The 19,743-nt window shown below is 34.6% G+C and overlaps 4 protein-coding genes across 4 annotated transcripts in view; 1 reads left to right on the forward strand and 3 right to left on the reverse strand.

Annotated features, from left to right (window-relative positions):
• Positions 1-12,438, reverse strand: part of LOC128264738 (uncharacterized) — a 60,602-nt gene extending 48,164 nt beyond the window's left edge. The window contains exon 1 of the mRNA XM_053000394.1: positions 11,863-12,438. The gene's annotated coding sequence lies outside the window, so the exon portion shown is untranslated. The remainder of the gene's footprint in view (positions 1-11,862) is intronic.
• Positions 12,439-12,888: 450 nt separating this feature from the next.
• On the reverse strand, positions 12,889-16,472 carry LOC128264733 (translocon-associated protein subunit alpha). Its single transcript, XM_053000388.1, has 3 exons — positions 16,228-16,472; positions 14,227-14,943; positions 12,889-13,638 (listed from the first exon to the last, which is right to left on the reverse strand). Exons 1-3 carry the CDS (start codon positions 16,289-16,291, stop codon positions 13,511-13,513), a joined length of 909 nt encoding a protein of 302 aa, XP_052856348.1. The 5' UTR covers positions 16,292-16,472; the 3' UTR covers positions 12,889-13,510.
• A 1,168-nt stretch (positions 16,473-17,640) lies between these two features.
• LOC128264736 (40S ribosomal protein S28) lies at positions 17,641-18,219 on the forward strand. The gene is made up of 2 exons (XM_053000392.1): positions 17,641-17,944; positions 18,008-18,219. The coding sequence occupies exon 1, from the start codon at positions 17,727-17,729 to the stop codon at positions 17,922-17,924; it is 198 nt and encodes a 65-aa protein (XP_052856352.1). The 5' UTR covers positions 17,641-17,726; the 3' UTR covers positions 17,925-17,944; positions 18,008-18,219.
• Positions 18,220-18,292: 73 nt separating this feature from the next.
• On the reverse strand, positions 18,293-19,743 carry LOC128264735 (uncharacterized). Its single transcript, XM_053000390.1, is given in 4 exon segments — positions 18,293-19,288; positions 19,358-19,429; positions 19,485-19,554; positions 19,557-19,743. Coding segments are annotated over 4 exon segments (600 nt in total). The 5' UTR covers positions 19,660-19,743; the 3' UTR covers positions 18,293-18,933.

The following is a 19,743-nucleotide window of genomic DNA, read 5'->3' on the forward strand; positions in this document are numbered from 1 at the left end:
CCACCGCAGATGCTTCCACAAGGCACTCAATATATTTTTTGCCAATTTTTAGTTCGACCTCCACGGGAGTAATGATCCCAGGGGCAATGAAAACGAGGAGTCCCAGCTGGCAAAGCACTTGAAAAGCAAGGATTTTTAACTACTTTTGGTCGCCTTTTGAAACAAAATGAAGCTACAAAAGAACATGCGTCGCTTACACTTTTAAACCATTAAAATTAAGAAGAATTACAATAACTCCAGAACCATTGAAATATATTTTTATATAAATTAAATAGAAAATAAAGTAAAATTAGTTTTAGTCCCCCTTTAAACTCCTTTTTTAAACTAGAATGCAAAAGTTAGAAAATTCCAGAACCAATAAAATGTTATTTTTATACATAAGATTCGAGTTAAAACAGAAGGAAATTTATTACAAAAGCTTAAATAAATTGTAGTGCCTATTTAAATTTAACTTTATATAAGTAAGCTTCGAATTAAGTAAAAGAAAATGTTTTATAAATGCTAAAACGAATTTGGTAAAAGTCAGTATCTCTGGCTTTATACTGTCAATGATAAACCATATTAAAAAAAATATATTAAATGAAATACTAAATGAATTGTAAGGAATAACGCTTAATCATAAATTAATGTTACTTTTTTATTAGAAATTATATGGCATAAAAAACCGAGAATAACACTGAATAGAAACTGGCATAGTTCTGAACAAGATATATCTTTTATTTTTTCACTCATTTATTAGTCATTATGTTTCATAAAAAAACTATTTTCCATATTAAAAGAAAATTGTCCTCTAAAAACTCTTTAAAGGTGTTTATCAACGTGGTTAATGGAAATTTCTTTTGTGTAAAAAGTTTATAATCCTATTATATGATTTTCCGAGTCTAGTTAGTAGCGGTATGCAGTTCATAATTCTTCTTAATTTCAGTTTCTTTCATTTTTTTCTGTTATTTCTCTCAAAAGTTGGTTAACAAAAAAAAAAGAGAAATGGTAGAAACCGGAAGCATAGTCATAAAATTCGTTTAGCTGGCGACCAAAGGAGAAAGTGGACAATGGGATGCACCGGATGGCGCACGAGCAAAGAGGGGGGACGAAGTGGGGGATCGGGGAAAAGCAATAGTCTCGGCAGAACAAAAGCGAACTGCAAATTTAGACCCATTAGGCAGGATGTTTTCGTCTATTGCCACTTGTCACTTGGCCGAACAAATTTGCAGTCTCAGTCTCGTCTTACACTCAAAAAAATAGAGTATAGACAATTTAAAACTTCAGTTTTATTTTCATTTAAATTAACATAATTCCTTTAAAATTACGCCAAAAAAAATTGACAAAACGATAAATCAAGGGTTATCATAAAATATAATTGTTTGTTATTTGTAATTTATACTATTTTTATGAGATTTAGCAGTTTGAGTGTAAGTATCTAAATAATTTAGTATATATTTTTGAGTTCTTTTTTTCTAAAAGTTATATTCTAACATATACAAAACCTATTTTTCTGAAAAAATATTAAGATTTCTATTTGAGGGCCCAATGCTGGCGTTTACTTGATAAGTGATTTTTACCACTACTGAGTATCGAGTAGTTTTTCATAAAATATATGCCCTAGACTTATCTTTAGTATCTACTTTCAGGTCATGATGTTTATAGATCTAAGAAAATAAATACTCAAGTATTACAAACTAGTAAGTACCCTTTTTTTGATCTACTTCTGCTTTGATAGAGTTCTTCTGACTCTAGTTTTCTTGAAAACACTACGATTTCTTACAGGGCCCGCACACTTAACGTAATGCACAAGCGGCGTATACTTGATAAGTGGTGGTGTGTGCAAGTAGTGCGTATCAAGTATACGCCGCATAGGCCCGGCGAGAGTTGAACATGCTGCAGTTGTAGCCCCAATGGAAATTGCTTTTCCCACCAGAGGGGGGGTGGGGGGAATTGGGCGGAGGCGAGGGGTAGAGCGAATCAATGCGCCTGCCATAAGTACGCAATGTTCACATTGAAAGTTTCGAGCAAACAAGTTGCAAGATGATATTTGCACAGCCTTGATTGTGGGCGGAAGGTGGGCACGCCCCCTTTTGGGATGCTTTAGGGGGTTAAAATCAATTTAGACCATTGTGTGCGGACACAACATAAAACCAAAACCAAAACGAATCGAAACGAAACGCACTCTGAAAAACGAATTGTAATAAGCTGATTATCTTCTGCATGCATGACAATTTAATCCTTTTTGTCTTTCTCCCCTCCCAAATTGCCAAACAAAGCAATTAAAAAATCACAATCACACAAAAGTTGATCCCATTGAGGGATGTGTCACGCCCTCTCAGCTTAATGAGTGGCAAAAAAGGAGCAAAAAAACTGGCTGCTGGTGTTGAATTTCGAGGTCGCAAATTGTGAAGGTCCCAGCCTTGAGTGCAATGAAAAGACCTTTCATTTAGAGCACTGAAAAAGAGCTTAAATTGAATAAAAACTGTAAAATAAGCTGACTATTGTATATATAATGAAATCTTTAAATATACTATTTCGGTAGAAAAGCTACAAGGCATATACATCATCATCAACAAAATCAGGTTAAAAAATCAAAACTGTTAATAATTCATAAAATGCACATTTTAAAATACTGTAGTAAATAAATTTAAACAAATTTAAGAAAATAACAAAAAGAAAAACTATTTTTAATATTTGACCTATTTCTTAAATTAAAAAATTTACAAATTTTATTTTATTAATATTTTGTAAAAATTATTTTAAATATTATACCTATAATAAATGTGCGTTATTATATGTGCCCCATTTATTTTATAGTATTAGCATTATGAAGATATAAATAAATTCAAATTTCAAAAGTTGCTTCAAAGCTAGTTTTGATTGATTTGCATAAGCTAACAAATAATTTACTTAAAATTTAAAAAACACAAAACTATTTAAAGCAATATAAAACATGTTTCTTTTGTTTGTATCCCAAACTTTAATCCATTTACCATCATAAATTTCAGTAAATTATCCATGAGATTTAGTCCTGTACAAAAATAAAAAAAGGCTCTGAACTTAAGAGCACTTATACTCAAGTTGAAGAAGCACACTACTCGATTACACTATTTAATCACAAGAGGGAAAAGTGAAAAACGTATACAAAAAGACAGCAACAAAAAAGGGACTAAAAGAAAATGCTAGCTAATAAAGAAAAGGCACAACAGCAATTAAAAATGGCAAAGCACAAAAAGTAACTAAATAAAATTAAAATTTTCTCTTGTTTTTCAGTCAATAAAAAAATGCAGTCAATATAATTGCAATCTGAAAACAAAAATAAAAGTGGAAAAACACAAAAATTTACTAAATAGAACTTAAAATGTCTTTTGTTTTTCAGTCAATAAAAATGTAATAACTATAATTGCAAACTGAAAACAAATAAAAGCTTAAAAGACAAGTAAATGTATTTTAAAATTAAAAAGGGAAAACCAAAAAACTAACTAAATAAAAAGAACAATTTCTCTTATTTTCCAGTCAATAGAAGTGTAATAGTTGTGCTTGCAATATGAAAACAAATAAAAATGTATTTAATTTAGCAAAAAAATGTACCCTATCTCACATGATTTCCATTGCCATTTTTCTCCATTTCGTGCCGAGTTTGTTGCCGATTTTTAGGCCTAGTTATTGCCTTTGTTGCTGCCACATCAAGCGTAAAATATTTGGCCAACCACACAAGGACCCTCAGCCACACACACACATTGTGTAATTAAAACAGGGCCAGGCGTACCCAAAAAAAAAAAAAAACAGAAGGGAAACTATAGTGCGGCAAATTAACCCCAAACTCCTACACCCATTTTTCTTGACGGGTAATTGGTGTCGTTGCAGACAGACTTTTGTTTGAAGTTAAGCAAATAACTAAGGGCTAACCATACAAATACATACACACTATATATCTACACATGCAGGCGAACAAAAAAACATTTGTAAATGAAAACTAATGGCCACTTAAAGCCCATAAAAGAATCAGGCCAAAAGAAAAACGAGAATTTCTGGTGGTTAAAGCGCGTCAGAGATTCCAAAAAAAAAAAAAAAAAAATCATACAAGAAGCGACTACAAATCAAGTGTGGCCTCCAACAAATCAAGTTTTAGGATTTCCATCAAGGAAAATGCTACCCAATGTAAATGTTACCATGCTACATATAATGAGGCCGCCCGAATAAGTAGGCTACAAATGGATTGCATTTCCTGCAGCCCTTCGGGCTCCTTTAACTAATCGAATTAGTTCCGCCCACTTTTTGGGCAAAATGCATCGCAAAACTCAAAGTTTATACGACTATTTGTTACCCAGTACTACGAATGGCGAAATTATCAAAATATGAGTACAAATATTTTAATCATTTCTGATTTAATAAAAGAAAATTACAATTTGATTATTTTTCAATTACATTTCGAATTTTTTAACGTTTTGATGTTAAAAACGTTCTTTAGTAATTCATAAATAGCCAGTAATTCTGGTAAAGATTTCTAATATGAACTTAAGCCACCTTTTCCGATTTAAAAAAAAAAGTATTTAATTCATTGTGTATTGTATATTGTACATTTAGATAATCTTATAAATTAAATTAAAATAAATACAAGACATTTTGATGTTGAATACAATATTCACTTAATAAAAACTTGGATTACAAATTACGATTTAACATTTTTATTAAATATATGAAATACAATTTTTTAATTCTACATAATCTTTAAAATTTGAGTTGATATATTGGTCATAACTTCCCCATTTACAGCCCATTGCAGGGTATCAAAAGTGGTACAAAATTGTGCACTTGGCAGTGGAAGTCGGGTAAATAGCATAAACGAATCAGCTAAAAAATGTTCGAGGAGCAGTGCTCAACGGATGCACTTATGCAGCTCAGTCCACTTGAACATTGATTCCCCCTCTCTCTTTCACTCTCTTTCCCCGCACCGCATCGCCCCGTCTCTTTCTTGGGCAAGTAGAGCCATCTCTTTCTACTACTTCCTTTAACAAGAGCGCTGCTCACTTTGCTGTCCGGCACTTTTATTTTTTGTAAATATTTTATTACAGCAGCATGCTATTCCTGCTTCTCCTAGTTTATATTTTTATATTTAGTGCTAGCCATGGAAGGAAAGAGTTGAATTGATGCAGCTCTGCGTTTGGTGTGCAATCCCTATGAAATATGCACAGGACTCGCCCGGAAATTCCCTTTGAGCTTTGCCACTCACTAGCTCACTATCCACATATTTCCATTTCCTGGAAAAGTCCAAGAGTTAATCTCTATTTTCAGGAAAAAAAAAACAAGAGATTAGACCAAGTACAATTAGTGTAAATGGAGCCAAGCTCATTAGAAAAAGAATTGAGAACTAAACTAAATTAAATTAAGAGCGGACTAGATAGAGTAAAAAAATAATTTTTTTTTTTTGTGTCAATCTCCTTACATTTACAATTAATAAAAAACAGGGCAGTTAAAGTTTTTTGTATGTAGTTTATGTTGTTCTTTTAAAAGAAACGCTCATAGATCACTCTTTATACAAAATGTTTGAGAAAATAAGCAAACGGATATTAAAAGCAGATAAAAGATATAAAAATAAATATTATATCTTATTTATTTCATTAACACTGAATCAATGCCTTGCAAAACTACATTTTATGTGTCTTAATGAGCGTAGCTTTTCCACAATATTAAAATTCATATTCAAACAATTCAATTGATGAAACAAAACAATATAAAAAAAATACTATTGCTAAAGCAGCTTTTTTTAACGATTAAATAAATAATTTAATTAGTGTTTGTCACTAACAATTTTGGTTGTTCTTTTTTATAAAACCACCATAAATCGCTTTTTAAGCAAATGAAATATTTTATTTATTTCTGTAACACTGAAAAAGTGCCTAAAGAAAATATATTTTAAAGACTATATTAAATTTTATTTAAAGCAATTTAATTAAAATATTAATAGGTACCATTGCTAAAGCAGCTTTCTTTGGCAAATACCAAAGGCAAAACTCAAGCCAGCAATGTGGCAAGTTGACGACATAATTTGATGACGAGCTGCGGAACTGTCGACTGATAACCGATTGCGATTCGATGCGACAGCTGTGAAAGGTGGGAAAATTGTGGAAAAACTCTTGCGAATACGGCCACGCATTCGATGCAAATGAAGGGGCATGAATAAGTAAATGAACTATGTGCCATCCTCGCAAAACACACTCACCTATGCAGATGAGCTAGACTAACACACACACACACACACACAGCCATTTTCGCGCCATTCAGGGATATATCTCATCTGCATCAAGTGCGTTGCGTAACAACAAAAGGGGAAAAAAATAAAAATAAAAAAAAATAAAGGAGAAAAAAAAACCAAATAAGCAAAATCGTGCAAAGTGTCTGTAAACATTTATTTCAAAAATTTATGAATATTGCTCTCGCTCGCCGGCAAAGGCAGCGGTGACAAACAACAATTCCTTTCTCCTTTCGCCCCCGTATTTTCCCATTTGGCTTTGAAATTGTCCAGGCAATGCCATTGTTTGCCCGCTTTTCTCTGTGTGTATCTGTGTAGGTATGTGTGAGGTGTGTGTGTGTGTTAGTTATTGTTTCGAGACATGATATTTTACTGTTTTGTTATGGAATTCAACAGGGTACAACCAGGCACAGCCATGGACATAGCAAAAAGTCACTTAAAGCTCGCGTTTTAGGGTACATGTTTAAATTAAGCTGACTTTGTCACCATAGAGATCCAAAAGTTGAAAAATACAAAACAAATATATATTAACTATTGAGTATAAAATTTTGTTTATAATATATATAATAAATATAAAATCTTAATATTAAAAACTTGAATCAAACAAAAAAAACAGGTGGCCCACTAAAACATTACCCTAAGAATTTTTTTTAAATAAAGCTTGGCAGAAAAATCTTTTTTTAATAGTTTGAATTTAATTTAATTTAATTGAAAATAACATTTTTGCGTAAATTGTATATAAAATAGTTTTGAAAGCCAAGCTTGTACCTTTGTTTCTTTTGAAATTTCGGTTACAACGCTTCTTTTTCATTTTATACACCCAAAAAAACTTTTTAAAAATAGATACCAATCATTGTTGTCGAAAAAACAACACTTACAATCTGCACTAATTAATTAATAACGAAAAGAAAAACAAGAGAGCCATGCAATTTGTTTAAACTGTCAAAAGTTGTTTAATGCTTTGATGCCTTTGGTTATCCTTTCGGTTGCTTAACACATAATTGCTGTTGTGAACTATTTTTAGTAGTTCTACGTATTTGTATCATTAGGGGTTTTCTCTGTTTTCCGCTCACGAGGAATCCAAATGTCGGGAAATAGTTTCCACCTCGTTTTTCTTTGCCACTCCTTTCCCTTTTGGCCCCTTTCTTTCATTTTTTCTTGTTGCTTGGCGCATTACAAATGACAGCCGCCTGTCACACACACATGTGCACCGGGGAGAAAGCCAAACACACACAAACACACACAAACACACACACACACACACACACAGATGAACGGGGAGAAAGCCACATAGACAGGCACATGTGTAAAAGTCGTGGAAATACATACATGGCCATTAGTGTTGTGCTGTTGTCGTTATCATGCACAAAAAAGTTGTCGTCTCTGCTTACCTTTACGCTGCCTTACTCCACTTTACTTGTAGGTCTTCCTAAAAACCTCCCCCTTCCCCACCCCCCCCCCCCCCCCTTAACACCCCATTGCCCCACTCTTAACCCCTCATTACCCGATTTGACACAGTTGAAAGTTTGTGAAACAATATCAGTACCATGCATCGTCTGTTAAAAATGTATAAAATATGCTTTTGTAAAAAAAAACCTTTCGGATTTGGATAATAATATAAGACATAATTTTACAAAAAAAAAATATTTAAAAAAAACAACATTGTTTTCTAACTTTCTTAAATTATAAATAAAGTGGTTTTTGAAAACAATTATAAAGGTGACAAAAGTATGCAATATACAATTTATATAAGAGACAACGTTCCTATTTGACATTGCCTATTTTTGGTCATTTTCAGAACCCTTGTGTTATCTGTGGCTCCCCCAAATAATAGATTTATCCACTGTATCCACCCCGCCCATATCGTTGACAACTGCTGGTCAAAGTTTTTGGTAGGAGAAACTTTAGTTGGTCAGTCAAGTGAATTACAAGCTCAACCCTTAACCCTCGGCTCACACCTCGTTTTTCCCGAGCCATTTTTCTTGCCCAGCCCGCACATTTCGCCTGTTAGTTGTTATTTAATTATCATTTTACATTCTTGTTTCGGGTGTGGAGAATGTTGTCATCGCACATGTTTTATAGAGCTTCGGAATGGGGGGGTCAAAGGTGAGAGTTGGGGGGCTTAGGGGGTTAAGGGGGTCTCGACTCATCTGGGGGACTTTTGTCTGCGAGTATTTTTGGAAATCCTTTGTGTTAGCCCGCCCAGTATGCAAATGCAATTATAATTTCATATTTCAATTCGACTACAGTGCGGTACATAATGGTGAAATCAGGGCTTTCTGATAGGTCGGGTGAAATTTAACATTGTCATTGTATTTAATGACTTTTGAGTTCTCATTTTTTCAGCTATTTTATGTTAAATAATTAGTGTAAAGCTGTTTTACTATAATTAAATATGATCAAAAATACAAATAAAAAAAAACGTTAACTATTTATTAGTTTTTAATATTTCATATTTCAATTCGACTACAGTGCGGTACATAATGGTGAAATCAGGGCTTTCTGATAGGTCGGGTGAAATTTAACATTGACATTGTATTTAATAATTTGTGAGTTCTCATTTTTTCAGCTGTTTTATGTTAAATAATTAGTGAAAAGCTGTTTTACTATAAATAAATATGATCAAAAATACAAATAAGAAAAACTTTAACTTTTTATTAGTTTTTAAATTCATATATATAGTCTTAATATTTTTATTAAACGCTTTTTAGGTTCTAATTTGTTCTGCTTTTTTACCTTTAATAATTTTATTTAAGCTCTTTTATTATATATTAACATAATCAAAAATACAATTTACAAAACAAATGCTATATAGACTTCAATATTTATAATACTGCAATTTCTTTCCTCAGATCAATAAACTTTGACTTTGTGGTTTCAATGTTATTTTTTTCACCCAACAGTTCCATTGGAGTTTTTCTTTTTTGTGTTTTCCAATTTCCCCCTTCACTCAAAATTATTCCCATTTTTTTCCTTATTTTCTTGTTCTTGTCATTTTTCAATTTCCTATTCTTTCCGAATTTTCCGCTGGCTTTAAGTGTTCTTTGCCTTTCTTAAATCGATTTTTCTTTCTCACTTGCTTGTCGTCGCTAACCAGTTTTCAATCACTTTGGGGTACTTTCTTTTTCCCAACTTTTTTATTTTGCAATATTTTCTGTACTTTAATCGATCAATTTCACATATCATTATGCAAATTACCCAAAAATAATTCACAAGGCAACGCAAAAGTAAATTAATTGTATTCCTTTTTGTTTCCTTTTTTTGTTACTGAGGTATTTCCACAAAGTATCGAGTAAATAAAGTCAAGAAAACAATAAAATGTCAACTACAATCAATTTTTGGCCCAGAACACACCTTTTGGGGGCGTGGTCGAAAGGGTTTTCAGTTTTCCCCGCTCGATTTTCCTCATTTCCTCAAGAACTTGGCGAACATTTTAATGAGATTTTCGAATTCCAAAGAAATTCAAAACGTAGCTTTTTCTATATGTGCGAGACACACTTTCTTTCTTTCCCAGTGTTTGTGTAAGTGTGTTTGTGTGCGGGCTGTGGACATGTCTTTGTCTATATTTGTATTTGTATTTGTATTTGTGGCAACAGGCAACAAGCCAAGTTAATTAGCAAAAAGCAGATAGCGTCACACAAAAAAGGAGCAACCTAAACTAAGGCCATCTTAAGGTCTGATTGAGCAGCGAGTGAAAGTGGGTGAAATGCGGGTGAAATGGGAATAAAAGGGGGGATGAAAGGGGGTGAAAGTGTGGATAAAAAGGGTGGCCAGCTTGAAGGCCAACAATAATTGTAGGTGGCTGAATTCTGCGGAGACCTTCACTTAAGTGCGGGTTTTTGATGTCGGCGCAAATTGCAAAGAAAATGATTTATTATCTGCAAAAGGCAATTAAGTAAAATTGCTTGAAAATTATTTGGCACCCACCACCCACCTTCCCAAAAAAAGGAAACGAAAACAGTGGCAAAACCAAAATAAATACACAAATGACAGCAGCTCCTTAGCCAAATCCCGAAATGAGGGAAAACAATTGAGCCAAAAACGGGAAAACTTGGTTACTTAAACTCTTTTAATTATCTTAAATGATTTCAACAATTTTTTTTTTAAATTTTAGCTTTCAAATAGCTTAAAAAACGGACTTTAAATTAATATATATTCAAAAACCAAAAATTTACCTTTAAAACTAAAGGTAATAAATAAAAAAAACTAAATATTATAAACTTACATACTATTTTAAATTAAATTTAAGAAACAATTTTATCAATTTTAAAGTTTTGTTATTAAAATTCAGAGCAATTCAATTGTTTCCAACAAATGTATAAAACTATTTTTTAATTTTTATTGCTAAAGATGCATAAAATTCAATGGTTTCAAAAACTATTTAATTGCATTTTCCAATTATGGCAAAATAAAATTCCAATTTTGATGGTAAACAATTTTACATTGGCAAGCAAAGTTTTGTTAAACACTTTTCAATATAATGTGTAACGGTTAAAATTGGATTTTAGCAATAATTGTAAAAACAAGATGGGAATTTTGTGGCACTTTACTTTGCGTCAAATTTATCCCTTTCCACCCAGATTTTCGACGACTTTAAAATGTCTTTGCATTTCAAATTGGTGTATACCGTACCGCCAAAGGAACTCACCTTTCCCGTCGCTCCTCTAATTCCACCGCTCATCCAACATGATTTATAAGTCGAATTAGAAGGAGCCACACGACGGGCAGAAACAAAACAAGAGCGAATTAATTACGAATTCAAGCCCGAAGAGGTAATTAATTCACTTCAATTTCTTCCCCCTGGGAAGTTGGCTGAAAACCAAACCAAACCAAACCAAACTCGTCTCAGCCATTCTGTTGACAGACAAACAAATGCTGGGCTAAATAAGCAAACATGTGCACGCACCTAATAGGACATTCATGAATTCATTGCTTACATTATGCCAAAGATATTTCAAATATTTCTTTTAAGATTTTCCCACCGAAAAGTTATAATTGCTCAGGTATACAGGTATATAAAAGGAGTCTAAAATGCTACACTCGTTTAACAAATGTATTTACAAAAATTGTTTAATCTTGATTTTTAGTTTACTTGTATGTTGACAATATTTATATAACATCGACGAATATACAATTTAAACTTGTTTCCCCAGAAATGTATATGTAAAATATAATAATATATAAATTTTATAATTTTATCTTTTCAATTTTAAACAGTAATTCAAAAAAATATAAACATATTTGCTTGGCCTTTTAAATTTAAAATAGTTATTTAGTAGCTAAGGATCTTAAGATATTTATAAATACATACAAAATTTAATTTTAACTGGGGTTAGAGTTGGCCCCAAAATTTAAATGTTTTGTGTGATGTAGAAAAAAATGCCAAAAAGTTAGGCCTTTGCAATTTTTAATAGTAATACATAAAAATACGTATATGTCTTAAGATCAATAAATACTAATTGATATTAAGATATTTATGTATTTAAACAAAGGTAAAATATTTGAAAACATATTTTTTTTTAAAAAAACAAGACGGCCTGATTTATGTCCTTTGGTTTTCGGGTTGAAGAATGCCCTTATCCACGATGAAATTCGCCATATTTACATTTGTCAAGCACTCCACTCACCTTTGACTGCGGTCTTTTCTCTTTCTTTTCTCTCAAGCTTGCTCCGCTTAATCCTCCGCCGATTTGGAACGCAAATGGGATTCAAATATTTGCCACACACACTTTCACACTTTCGGCTCGGTCGTTACTTGAATTGGAAAAACGCTATTCAAAACGCTTGTGGCCAAAGCCTGCCAAAGCTCTATTTCAATTTCAATTTCTTAGCTTAGCACAAAAACCAAAAAAAAATTTGTTCAACACTTTCGAAAATTGTTTCGAAAACCGGAAAAAGCAATGCGACTGTGAACTGTGACCAGTGACCAGTGACCAGCGACCAGTGCCTTTCGACTGTGATATGAGTTGCAGAATTCAGAGGCTGAGGCTGAGAACCGAACCGCACGAGAGTCTGTTGACGAATGCGTTGAAATGGGCGAATCGTATCCTTAACAGCCGCAGGACAACAAGTTGTTATGCCCTTAACAGCGCTGCTAACTGGCTAACTGTTGATTTTGAAACGGTTAACAGTGTTGAAAGCTGCGCAAAATGAAAGCTTAGCCGATGCAGAATCAAGGATAAAAGTTGGAATTTCTACCGCCAGATGGCGACACTTACTAAAAATATTACCAAAATATTGTTTAAATAAAGAAATATGTAAAATATTTCATTTGTAAAAATAACATTTAAGAACATCGAAGCGAAAAATACACAAATTGAGTATAAAACAATTGAATTTACAATGTTTTTCGATAAGTTAAAATAATATTATTTTTCAGATAATGGTTATAGATTGAAAAGAGATTCTGAAAAATACCATTTAAAAAAAGGCGAACATTCCAAATAAGAACTACAAAGTTTTATTTTTTTTTCAAATTTTATTATGTTTTTTTGTTGTTGTTGTAAGAAAAATTTTCCTTATTTATTGGTCGACTTCCTGCGACTTCTAGCTAAAAAAAGCTCACTTCAACATCTTTCGTTCCTAACAGAAAATAGAATGACAATCAAGATCGGAATTGGATGGGCAAACACGCAAAATAAAACACAAATTGATTTGTAATAATAGGACTAATTTAAAATGTATCGTACAAATGGAAGGTTTTTTTGTTTTTTTTTCGCCTGTCTTACATCTCAATCAATCGGTATTTATTTCATTTTCGCTTGATATTTCAATCTCTAAGCTGCTCCTCTTTTCTATATAATGTGTCTTCAACAAACGAAGACAATTTCACAAAGGAATTTCTTTAGGTTTCATTTTTTGTTGGCTTTTTTTTTTGTCGTTGGAGTATGTGTGCAGTTGGGCATTTCAAAGTTCAAATTTCTAAAACAAAACTGTGGAAACGTTCGTTATTCGTTATTTTCCTTTTCTTCGTTAAACACTAACAATCTCGCGATAGACGAAAAAAAATATTATGATAGTATCTCTAGAAATGATCGAACATGATAATAACATAACTAATTAATTACGAAACTGAATGCTCTGCTCCCTATAATAGGATGAAAATGGGGTTTTTTTTTTGTTGTTGTTGCTGCTTTGGCCAGCTGCCGCTGATGTTGTTGTTGTTGATGTTGATGTTGTTGTTTCTTGGGCTGCTGCCTTTCATTCGTTGGTGTTGTTGCAGTTGTTGTTGTTGTTGTTGTTGTTGGGATATGTGCAGTCTTGAGCGGATTGACTTTAGTCATCGCCGGCGGAACGCTTTACCTTGCGCTGCTTGGGACTCTGCTGGCTGGCGGCCTTGGGACTGGCCTGCTTGCTCGGTTTGGGGGAGGTCTTGGGCGTCTTCGACTTGGGCGGAGATTTCTCTGTAAATGGGTAATGGATATTCATAAGTAAGTTTGAGAGAAAGAGATTTAAGGGCAGACGGAGTGGGTAGAAGAGCACTTTGAAAAACCCCATCCCTTTTATGACATTTAAATATATCCTTTAAGCAGTATTTTTTGAAATAACAGAAATGGTTTATAAACTAAGCAACATTATAATTACATCTGCCAATTTAAGCAATTTAAAAAATCATTGAAAAATTTGGTGATTTCTGCAGCTTACTGCCCGATTTTTGCTACTTTTTAGCTTGCAATGGTTAATATCATTTTTTAGTTAACAGAAATTGTCTATGAAGTAAGCATTCTCATAGTATCATCTGCCTATTTAAGTCATTTCATAAATTCTTTAAAAATGTTATGATTTCTGCAGAGTTGAGTGCTACTACTGCGCGATCCTAACTTCTATTTGGCTAGCAGCAATCTTTATAATAACAGAAATGACTAAACATTCTTATAGTTAATTTGCTTATTTAGGCCATGCCCTAAATTCTCTATAAATCTATTCATTTCTTTAGTTTTGGGTGCTATTTCTGACCGATTCCTTCCGCTTGTTTGGCTGGCAATGCTTACGCAGGGCTCGCAGCGTCTCCTGGGGCACCCAGTCGTAGTCGATGGTGCTGTCGTTGGCCGTTCCGGTCTCGATCACCTTCTTGGCGGCGGCACGCTTGCGCTTGCCGGAGCTGCCCAGCAGGTACTGCTGTCCGATGACCAGAAGCAGGACCACAATGCCCGCCAGCAGGACGTACAGGAAGAAGGTCTCGCCGTCGAGGCCCTCGTCGACCTCGGAGATCAGCACCGTTTCGTTGAAGACAGCCTCGTTGTACTGAATGCCATTGGCATCGCGGTAGGCCAGGGCAATGTTCAGGCCAAAGGGACGGCCGGCAAACTGATCCGATGGCAGGAAGGTGTACGAAACGGTCGACTCGAAGCCCGGCTTCACCTCCCGGTTGTAGGCCACCGCCGAGAAGTTCTGGATGAAGTAGTTGAAGTCCATGGGATAGCGGAACGAGGCCTCCACCGTCTCGATCACGAACTCCTCGGCGCCCTTGTTCGTGAATCCGATGAGGAACTCCACGGGCTTGCCGCCGGGCAGATCCAGCTGCTGGCCGGGTGTGTACAATGGCTTCGTGAAGAGCAGATAGGTGTCCGCGTTCGGCGAACTGCTGCTGCCCGTGTCGCTGTCCTCGTCCGCCTCCGCATCCTCGCCAGTCACAGCGCCCTCTTCACTGTCCACGTCCACCAGGTCGTCCTCCACCGCCTCGGCGGCATAGGCACCGAACTTGCTGGCTGCAAAAAAAAAAGAGACAGAAGTGGACTTTTAAAAATTGGAAACAAAATAGAAGTAGAAGCCTAAAAATTATGCTTTTAATTTCACAAAAAATACAGTTAAATATTCTTAAAAATATAGTTTCAAAAAATAGATAATGGCTATTGTTTGTCTTCCTTAAAATTGGATAACACATAGAAGTAGATGATGGGCTCACAATTGTGCCTTAAATTCCATAAAAAATACAATTAAATATTTTAATAAATAGTATGAGTTTCTGTGAGACTTTTACTTTGGAGCACACAAATATTAAGAAAAACTTCAAATGGGTCATGAAATTTTTGGCTGTGTACCTGTTTTACAAGAAAATTTAATATTTAATTTAATATAATACCTTGAACTCACAAAGTGGGTTGATAAAACAAAACCTATTAATAGCTAAGTTTTAATTAAAGCAAGTCAAAACTACTTTTAAATCATCAATGTTTTTGTAAATGGTTTTTGGTCAAACTTAGTACCAATAAAAAATATTTGGCTTAATGATATATCATTATCTTTCAAATCATTAAAATATACTTGGCTGAAAAGTCTCAAAAATTTTAACAACAACCTGTAAGACAGTTTTTTACATTGGTTAATGCAAAATAATCCATGTATCTTTGAAATCAAGATTTTATACATATTATATATTTACTTAAGTTGCATGTGCAACACGTTATTTTTAACATAAATTAGTTTATAACCTTGATGTTGGTATTGTAAGTAGGTCATATAGTAATACTATTTTTGTGAAATTTGGGATGAAGACTTGACAAAATTGGAGTAGAGTTTAAGACCTTGACCTGAAGAGGCAGCAGCCAAATAAATCAAATTTTTAACAGGTAGTTTATAAGACAAGTATGGCATATGGTTAACCGATTAATATGAATTTTGGCTATATTATGGGAAATCTTTTATAAACACTATGCCACGGAGTTTGAAGCCTTGATCTTGAAAAACAACCGAACTATATGTCCCATCCAAAACCCGCAAAAGCACGAGTAAGAGCGAGAGGGCGAGATATGTAGGAATAGGTCTCATGCCAACTCAACAGTTTTTCGATGGGCTCGAGAAAATCTGGCACTGAAGATGAATGAAAATCGCCGAAATACGTTGATAAACGTGAGTTTTCCTCGATTAGAGTGGGTTAATGTGTAATCCACGTAGCATATACGGATGCGCCACGTAGACGAAACGCGATTGTTGTTCCTTTTCCCAATGAGAATGGGAATGGAAATGGAAATGGAAATGGGAACTCTACTTACGCGTCGAGAAGGTGCAAATGACGATGGGCAGGACCATCAGCATTAGGAACATCAGATGCCTCATCTTGTTGGCTGCTTTTCCTTGCCTGGTTTTAGCTTCAATTAAATACGCGGCACACACACGGAATTTCGCCTGGGAAAAAACGGGGGGAAAAAAACGCACACGCACACACAACCTTCGCGATCGAGTGAAAATGAAAGAGTGACGAAAACGCGATGAATAGCGGCGAAAACAGAGGGCCGAATGGGCACGAAGGCGACACGAAGTTGACACGACTTTCACTGTCAAATGTCTACGTGGTGCCACGTCTAGGGTTGCCAGCCCCTCGCATTTGGGGCGGTGCATTTATCTTTCGCTGCCAATTTTACCATAAAAAACGTTGTCTTTTACCAAACCATCAATTAAACAACTAATTAAATAAATTCAAAAACATTACCACATACCTTAAATACCTAATTGAAACAACTTTTCAAATATTTTGTTATTTTTCCGCCTTTTAGGCAACTCTGGCTGTGGAGGCAGTGCTGCAAAACGTCACAACTGTCAGTGCTCGTGTATTAGCAATTTATTCACTTAAAAAACAAAAAACAAGATATATTTATACAATTAGTAAACAAAAGTTAATTTATTTATATGATTTTATTAACCAATGACCATTTGCAGCCGCTGTTAGTACTAAATGTGGCGTTTAACAGCACTACTCTCCTATCGATATGTCACTGTTACTGTGCTGCCAACTTAGCTAATTCTACTAAATGTGGCATTTTTCAAAAATAAATTTGTAGCTATTTTGCAATTTAAACTTATATATATATACATATATTATTATTTCAGACCACCTAAGCAACAAATATAAGGTGAACGTCTATGTATTTCGACTTTTAGCATTAGCTATGTTTCAGCAATAACCTAGTTTTATTAAACTTTTATTTTATAATAAAATTGTATCAGAAGGTGCAGAAAATTATAATAATTTTAGCGGATTTTTAAGTTTAAGCTTACTCTAAGGATAAGGACTTATGTTGGCAAAATAAGATGTGAATTATCCATTATTCAACAATTTTATTAGGATTTAGAATCTTTCCTTTTTTAACAACTATCATTAATTTATTTGTATATAGTTTATAGCCATCTCCTTTTATCGTAATACGTCCAGAAAAATAAATTCATTTTAGCGGTTATAAATTTTAGTTTACTCTATGGTAGAAAGGTATTAATAAGCATTTTATAAAGGGTATTTAATTAGCTAAAAATATAATAATTTTAATCATTCTTTTTGATATTAGTTCAATAGTTGGTACCTATCAATTTAGCTTTTTTATAGCCATCTCCGTTTTAATCGATAGTTGGCAGCCCTGCCCATCGCACCTATCGCATCTCTGCAAGCGCAGCCAACTTCACGTCGCCGCACCGATAACCGCTGAACTTCCTTTTTGCTTGCGGCTGTCAATTGAAGCGCAACTTGCACGTGAATTCTCTGCGAATTTAGCGACTTAATATGGACAAACCAGTTGTGTGGGCACGCGTCATGAAGGTACTGGGCCGTACCGGATCCCAGGGCCAGTGTACCCAGGTGAAAGTGGAGTTCCTCGGCGAGCAGAACCGCCAGATCATCCGCAATGTGAAGGGACCCGTTCGCGAGGGCGATATCCTGACCCTTTTGGAGTCTGAACGCGAAGCCAGGAGGCTGCGCTAATTGGCGACCCACTCGAGAAGGTACTACCCTATAAACCCTGTAATATATATCTATATATTATTAACAAATTACTATATCCACAGATCTTTTTACACACACACACTGTTTTTGCACGCGGCTTTTTTGTGGAGCGAAGGAAATGGCGCAGAAATTCAACGGAAGCGGCTGCTGCTGCATATTCGTTATAAACAAATGAAAATACACACCTAATTCGCCCGAAAATCAGCCAAAATGTGTTTTTAAATAAATCTCGAGAGCATTGGAGCGCCTTTGTACGAAAAGAAAACCAATCAAAGCTGTGTTTTGGTTTCATTTATGGGACCCCAATTTTTTTTTGTTTTGTTTTTGTTCAGTGACTAGTGAAAATGGCCAAGAAAAGCGAATTGATTTGCTGCCAACTAAAATCATTCTTGGAAAGCAAGCAAGCATATTTATTGGAGTTTAATTGACAAAATGTGCATTGAGTGGACTGCACTAAATCGATTCAAGATTTTCTTTGTGCATTGTGCAATTTCTATAGTTTTCTTAAAAATATATACGTTTTCTTTGAATTAATGCGAGTGCAACTGAGTTGGGACCTATTGACAATGATTTCCGTAAAGAAATTCGATTTGAATATGTGTAAACACGAGGAAGATCGCTAGTTTTATAGAGTCCCAAAATAATTGCTTATTTTCTATAGAAATTCACATAAGTTCATTCTCTCAATGCATGGGAATTTCCAGTTAAACAAACATCTACCAGATTTCAAATAAATAAATGTTATACAAATCGTGTAGTTGGAGATGAAGATTTGTGTTTATTTTTTTAAACATCAACTTCTTGCTTTTTAAATGCTTTTAAACTACCAGATTTTCTTTGAAACTTAAAAACAATTTGCTGAGCTTTTAATGGGTGTTGAATTTCTAAAGACAACATAAAATTAAAAGCTCATGAAATCGAACTGAACACGCTTATTTCTAGTTGGTAATGGTTAAATAACATGAAGGTATTTCTATGCCATAAGGATTCATTGTTTCAGTAATTGACTAGGTTTTTCTAGTGGAATATTGTTCAGTCTCTCGATTTTGGCCAAGCCCAGGGAAATTCGGGCTTCTGCGTGTTCCGGCATTATCAGGTCAGATTTGAAGGCCTCCAGAGACGATTCAGAAGCCATAAACTTGGGTTGCAGCTGGCAAAGATTAAGCTCCATGTACTTGACGTGGTTTTGCAGTAATTCCAGGGATTCCCCCAGGAAATTCCGTACTTCTGTTAAGACTGCAGGCGTTTTGGTTTGATGTTGCTCTTGATTTAAGCTAAGGCACTCTTTCTCGAGCTGGTTTACTTGGGCAGATATTTGCACTAGCTCATAATCCAATGTTGATCTGTGGTTAAATAAACAAGAAAATCGAACCAGATAAATTTGTGGCAAGGATTTGCATTAAACCACTTACATGCCGTCCCGAAGGCTTTGGTAAACATCCTGGCAAACAGAAAGCAGGCCAAAAGCGGCAGCTTGATTGGTACTATATCGAAAAGATGTATTAGCTTGGTTTTATTAGTTAAAATTTGGTTCTTTACCCTTTTACCAGTCGATAGCGTTGACTCAATTCCCACAAGCGATTCGCTTGATTCGATAATTCCGGTATTTAGCTGATTTAACCGCTTGATAACTCCGTAAACTGGATGCCAAACGCTTTAGCTGTTGCTCCAAGCTGGTTTTATAGTGCTCCAAACGGTCTGGCGGCAATAACATCGCGAAAATGCCGAATAATGTAACAAAAATTAACTAATTTGTGCGGCACATGGCATAGTGTTGGTTAGCGGCAAGAGTGAAACA

Source organism: Drosophila gunungcola, unplaced genomic scaffold (assembly GCF_025200985.1).
Source record: "Drosophila gunungcola strain Sukarami unplaced genomic scaffold, Dgunungcola_SK_2 000077F, whole genome shotgun sequence".
NCBI classification, from domain to species: Eukaryota; Metazoa; Arthropoda; class Insecta; order Diptera; family Drosophilidae; genus Drosophila; species Drosophila gunungcola.

Bases quoted from the DNA above. Each gene is read 5' to 3' on its own strand.
- LOC128264736 (XM_053000392.1), top strand. From the start codon at position 17,727: ATGGACAAACCAGTTGTGTGGGCACGCGTCATGAAGGTACTGGGCCGT.
- LOC128264733 (XM_053000388.1), bottom strand. From the start codon at position 16,291: ATGAGGCATCTGATGTTCCTAATGCTGATGGTCCTGCCCATCGTCATT. The intron at 14,944-16,227 runs GTAAGTAGAGTT...TTTTTTTTGCAG, and splicing joins CATTTGCACCTTCTCGACGC to CCAGCAAGTTCGGTGCCTAT. The intron at 13,639-14,226 runs GTAAGCATTGCC...ACCCATTTACAG, and splicing joins GGAGACGCTGCGAGCCCTGC to AGAAATCTCCGCCCAAGTCG.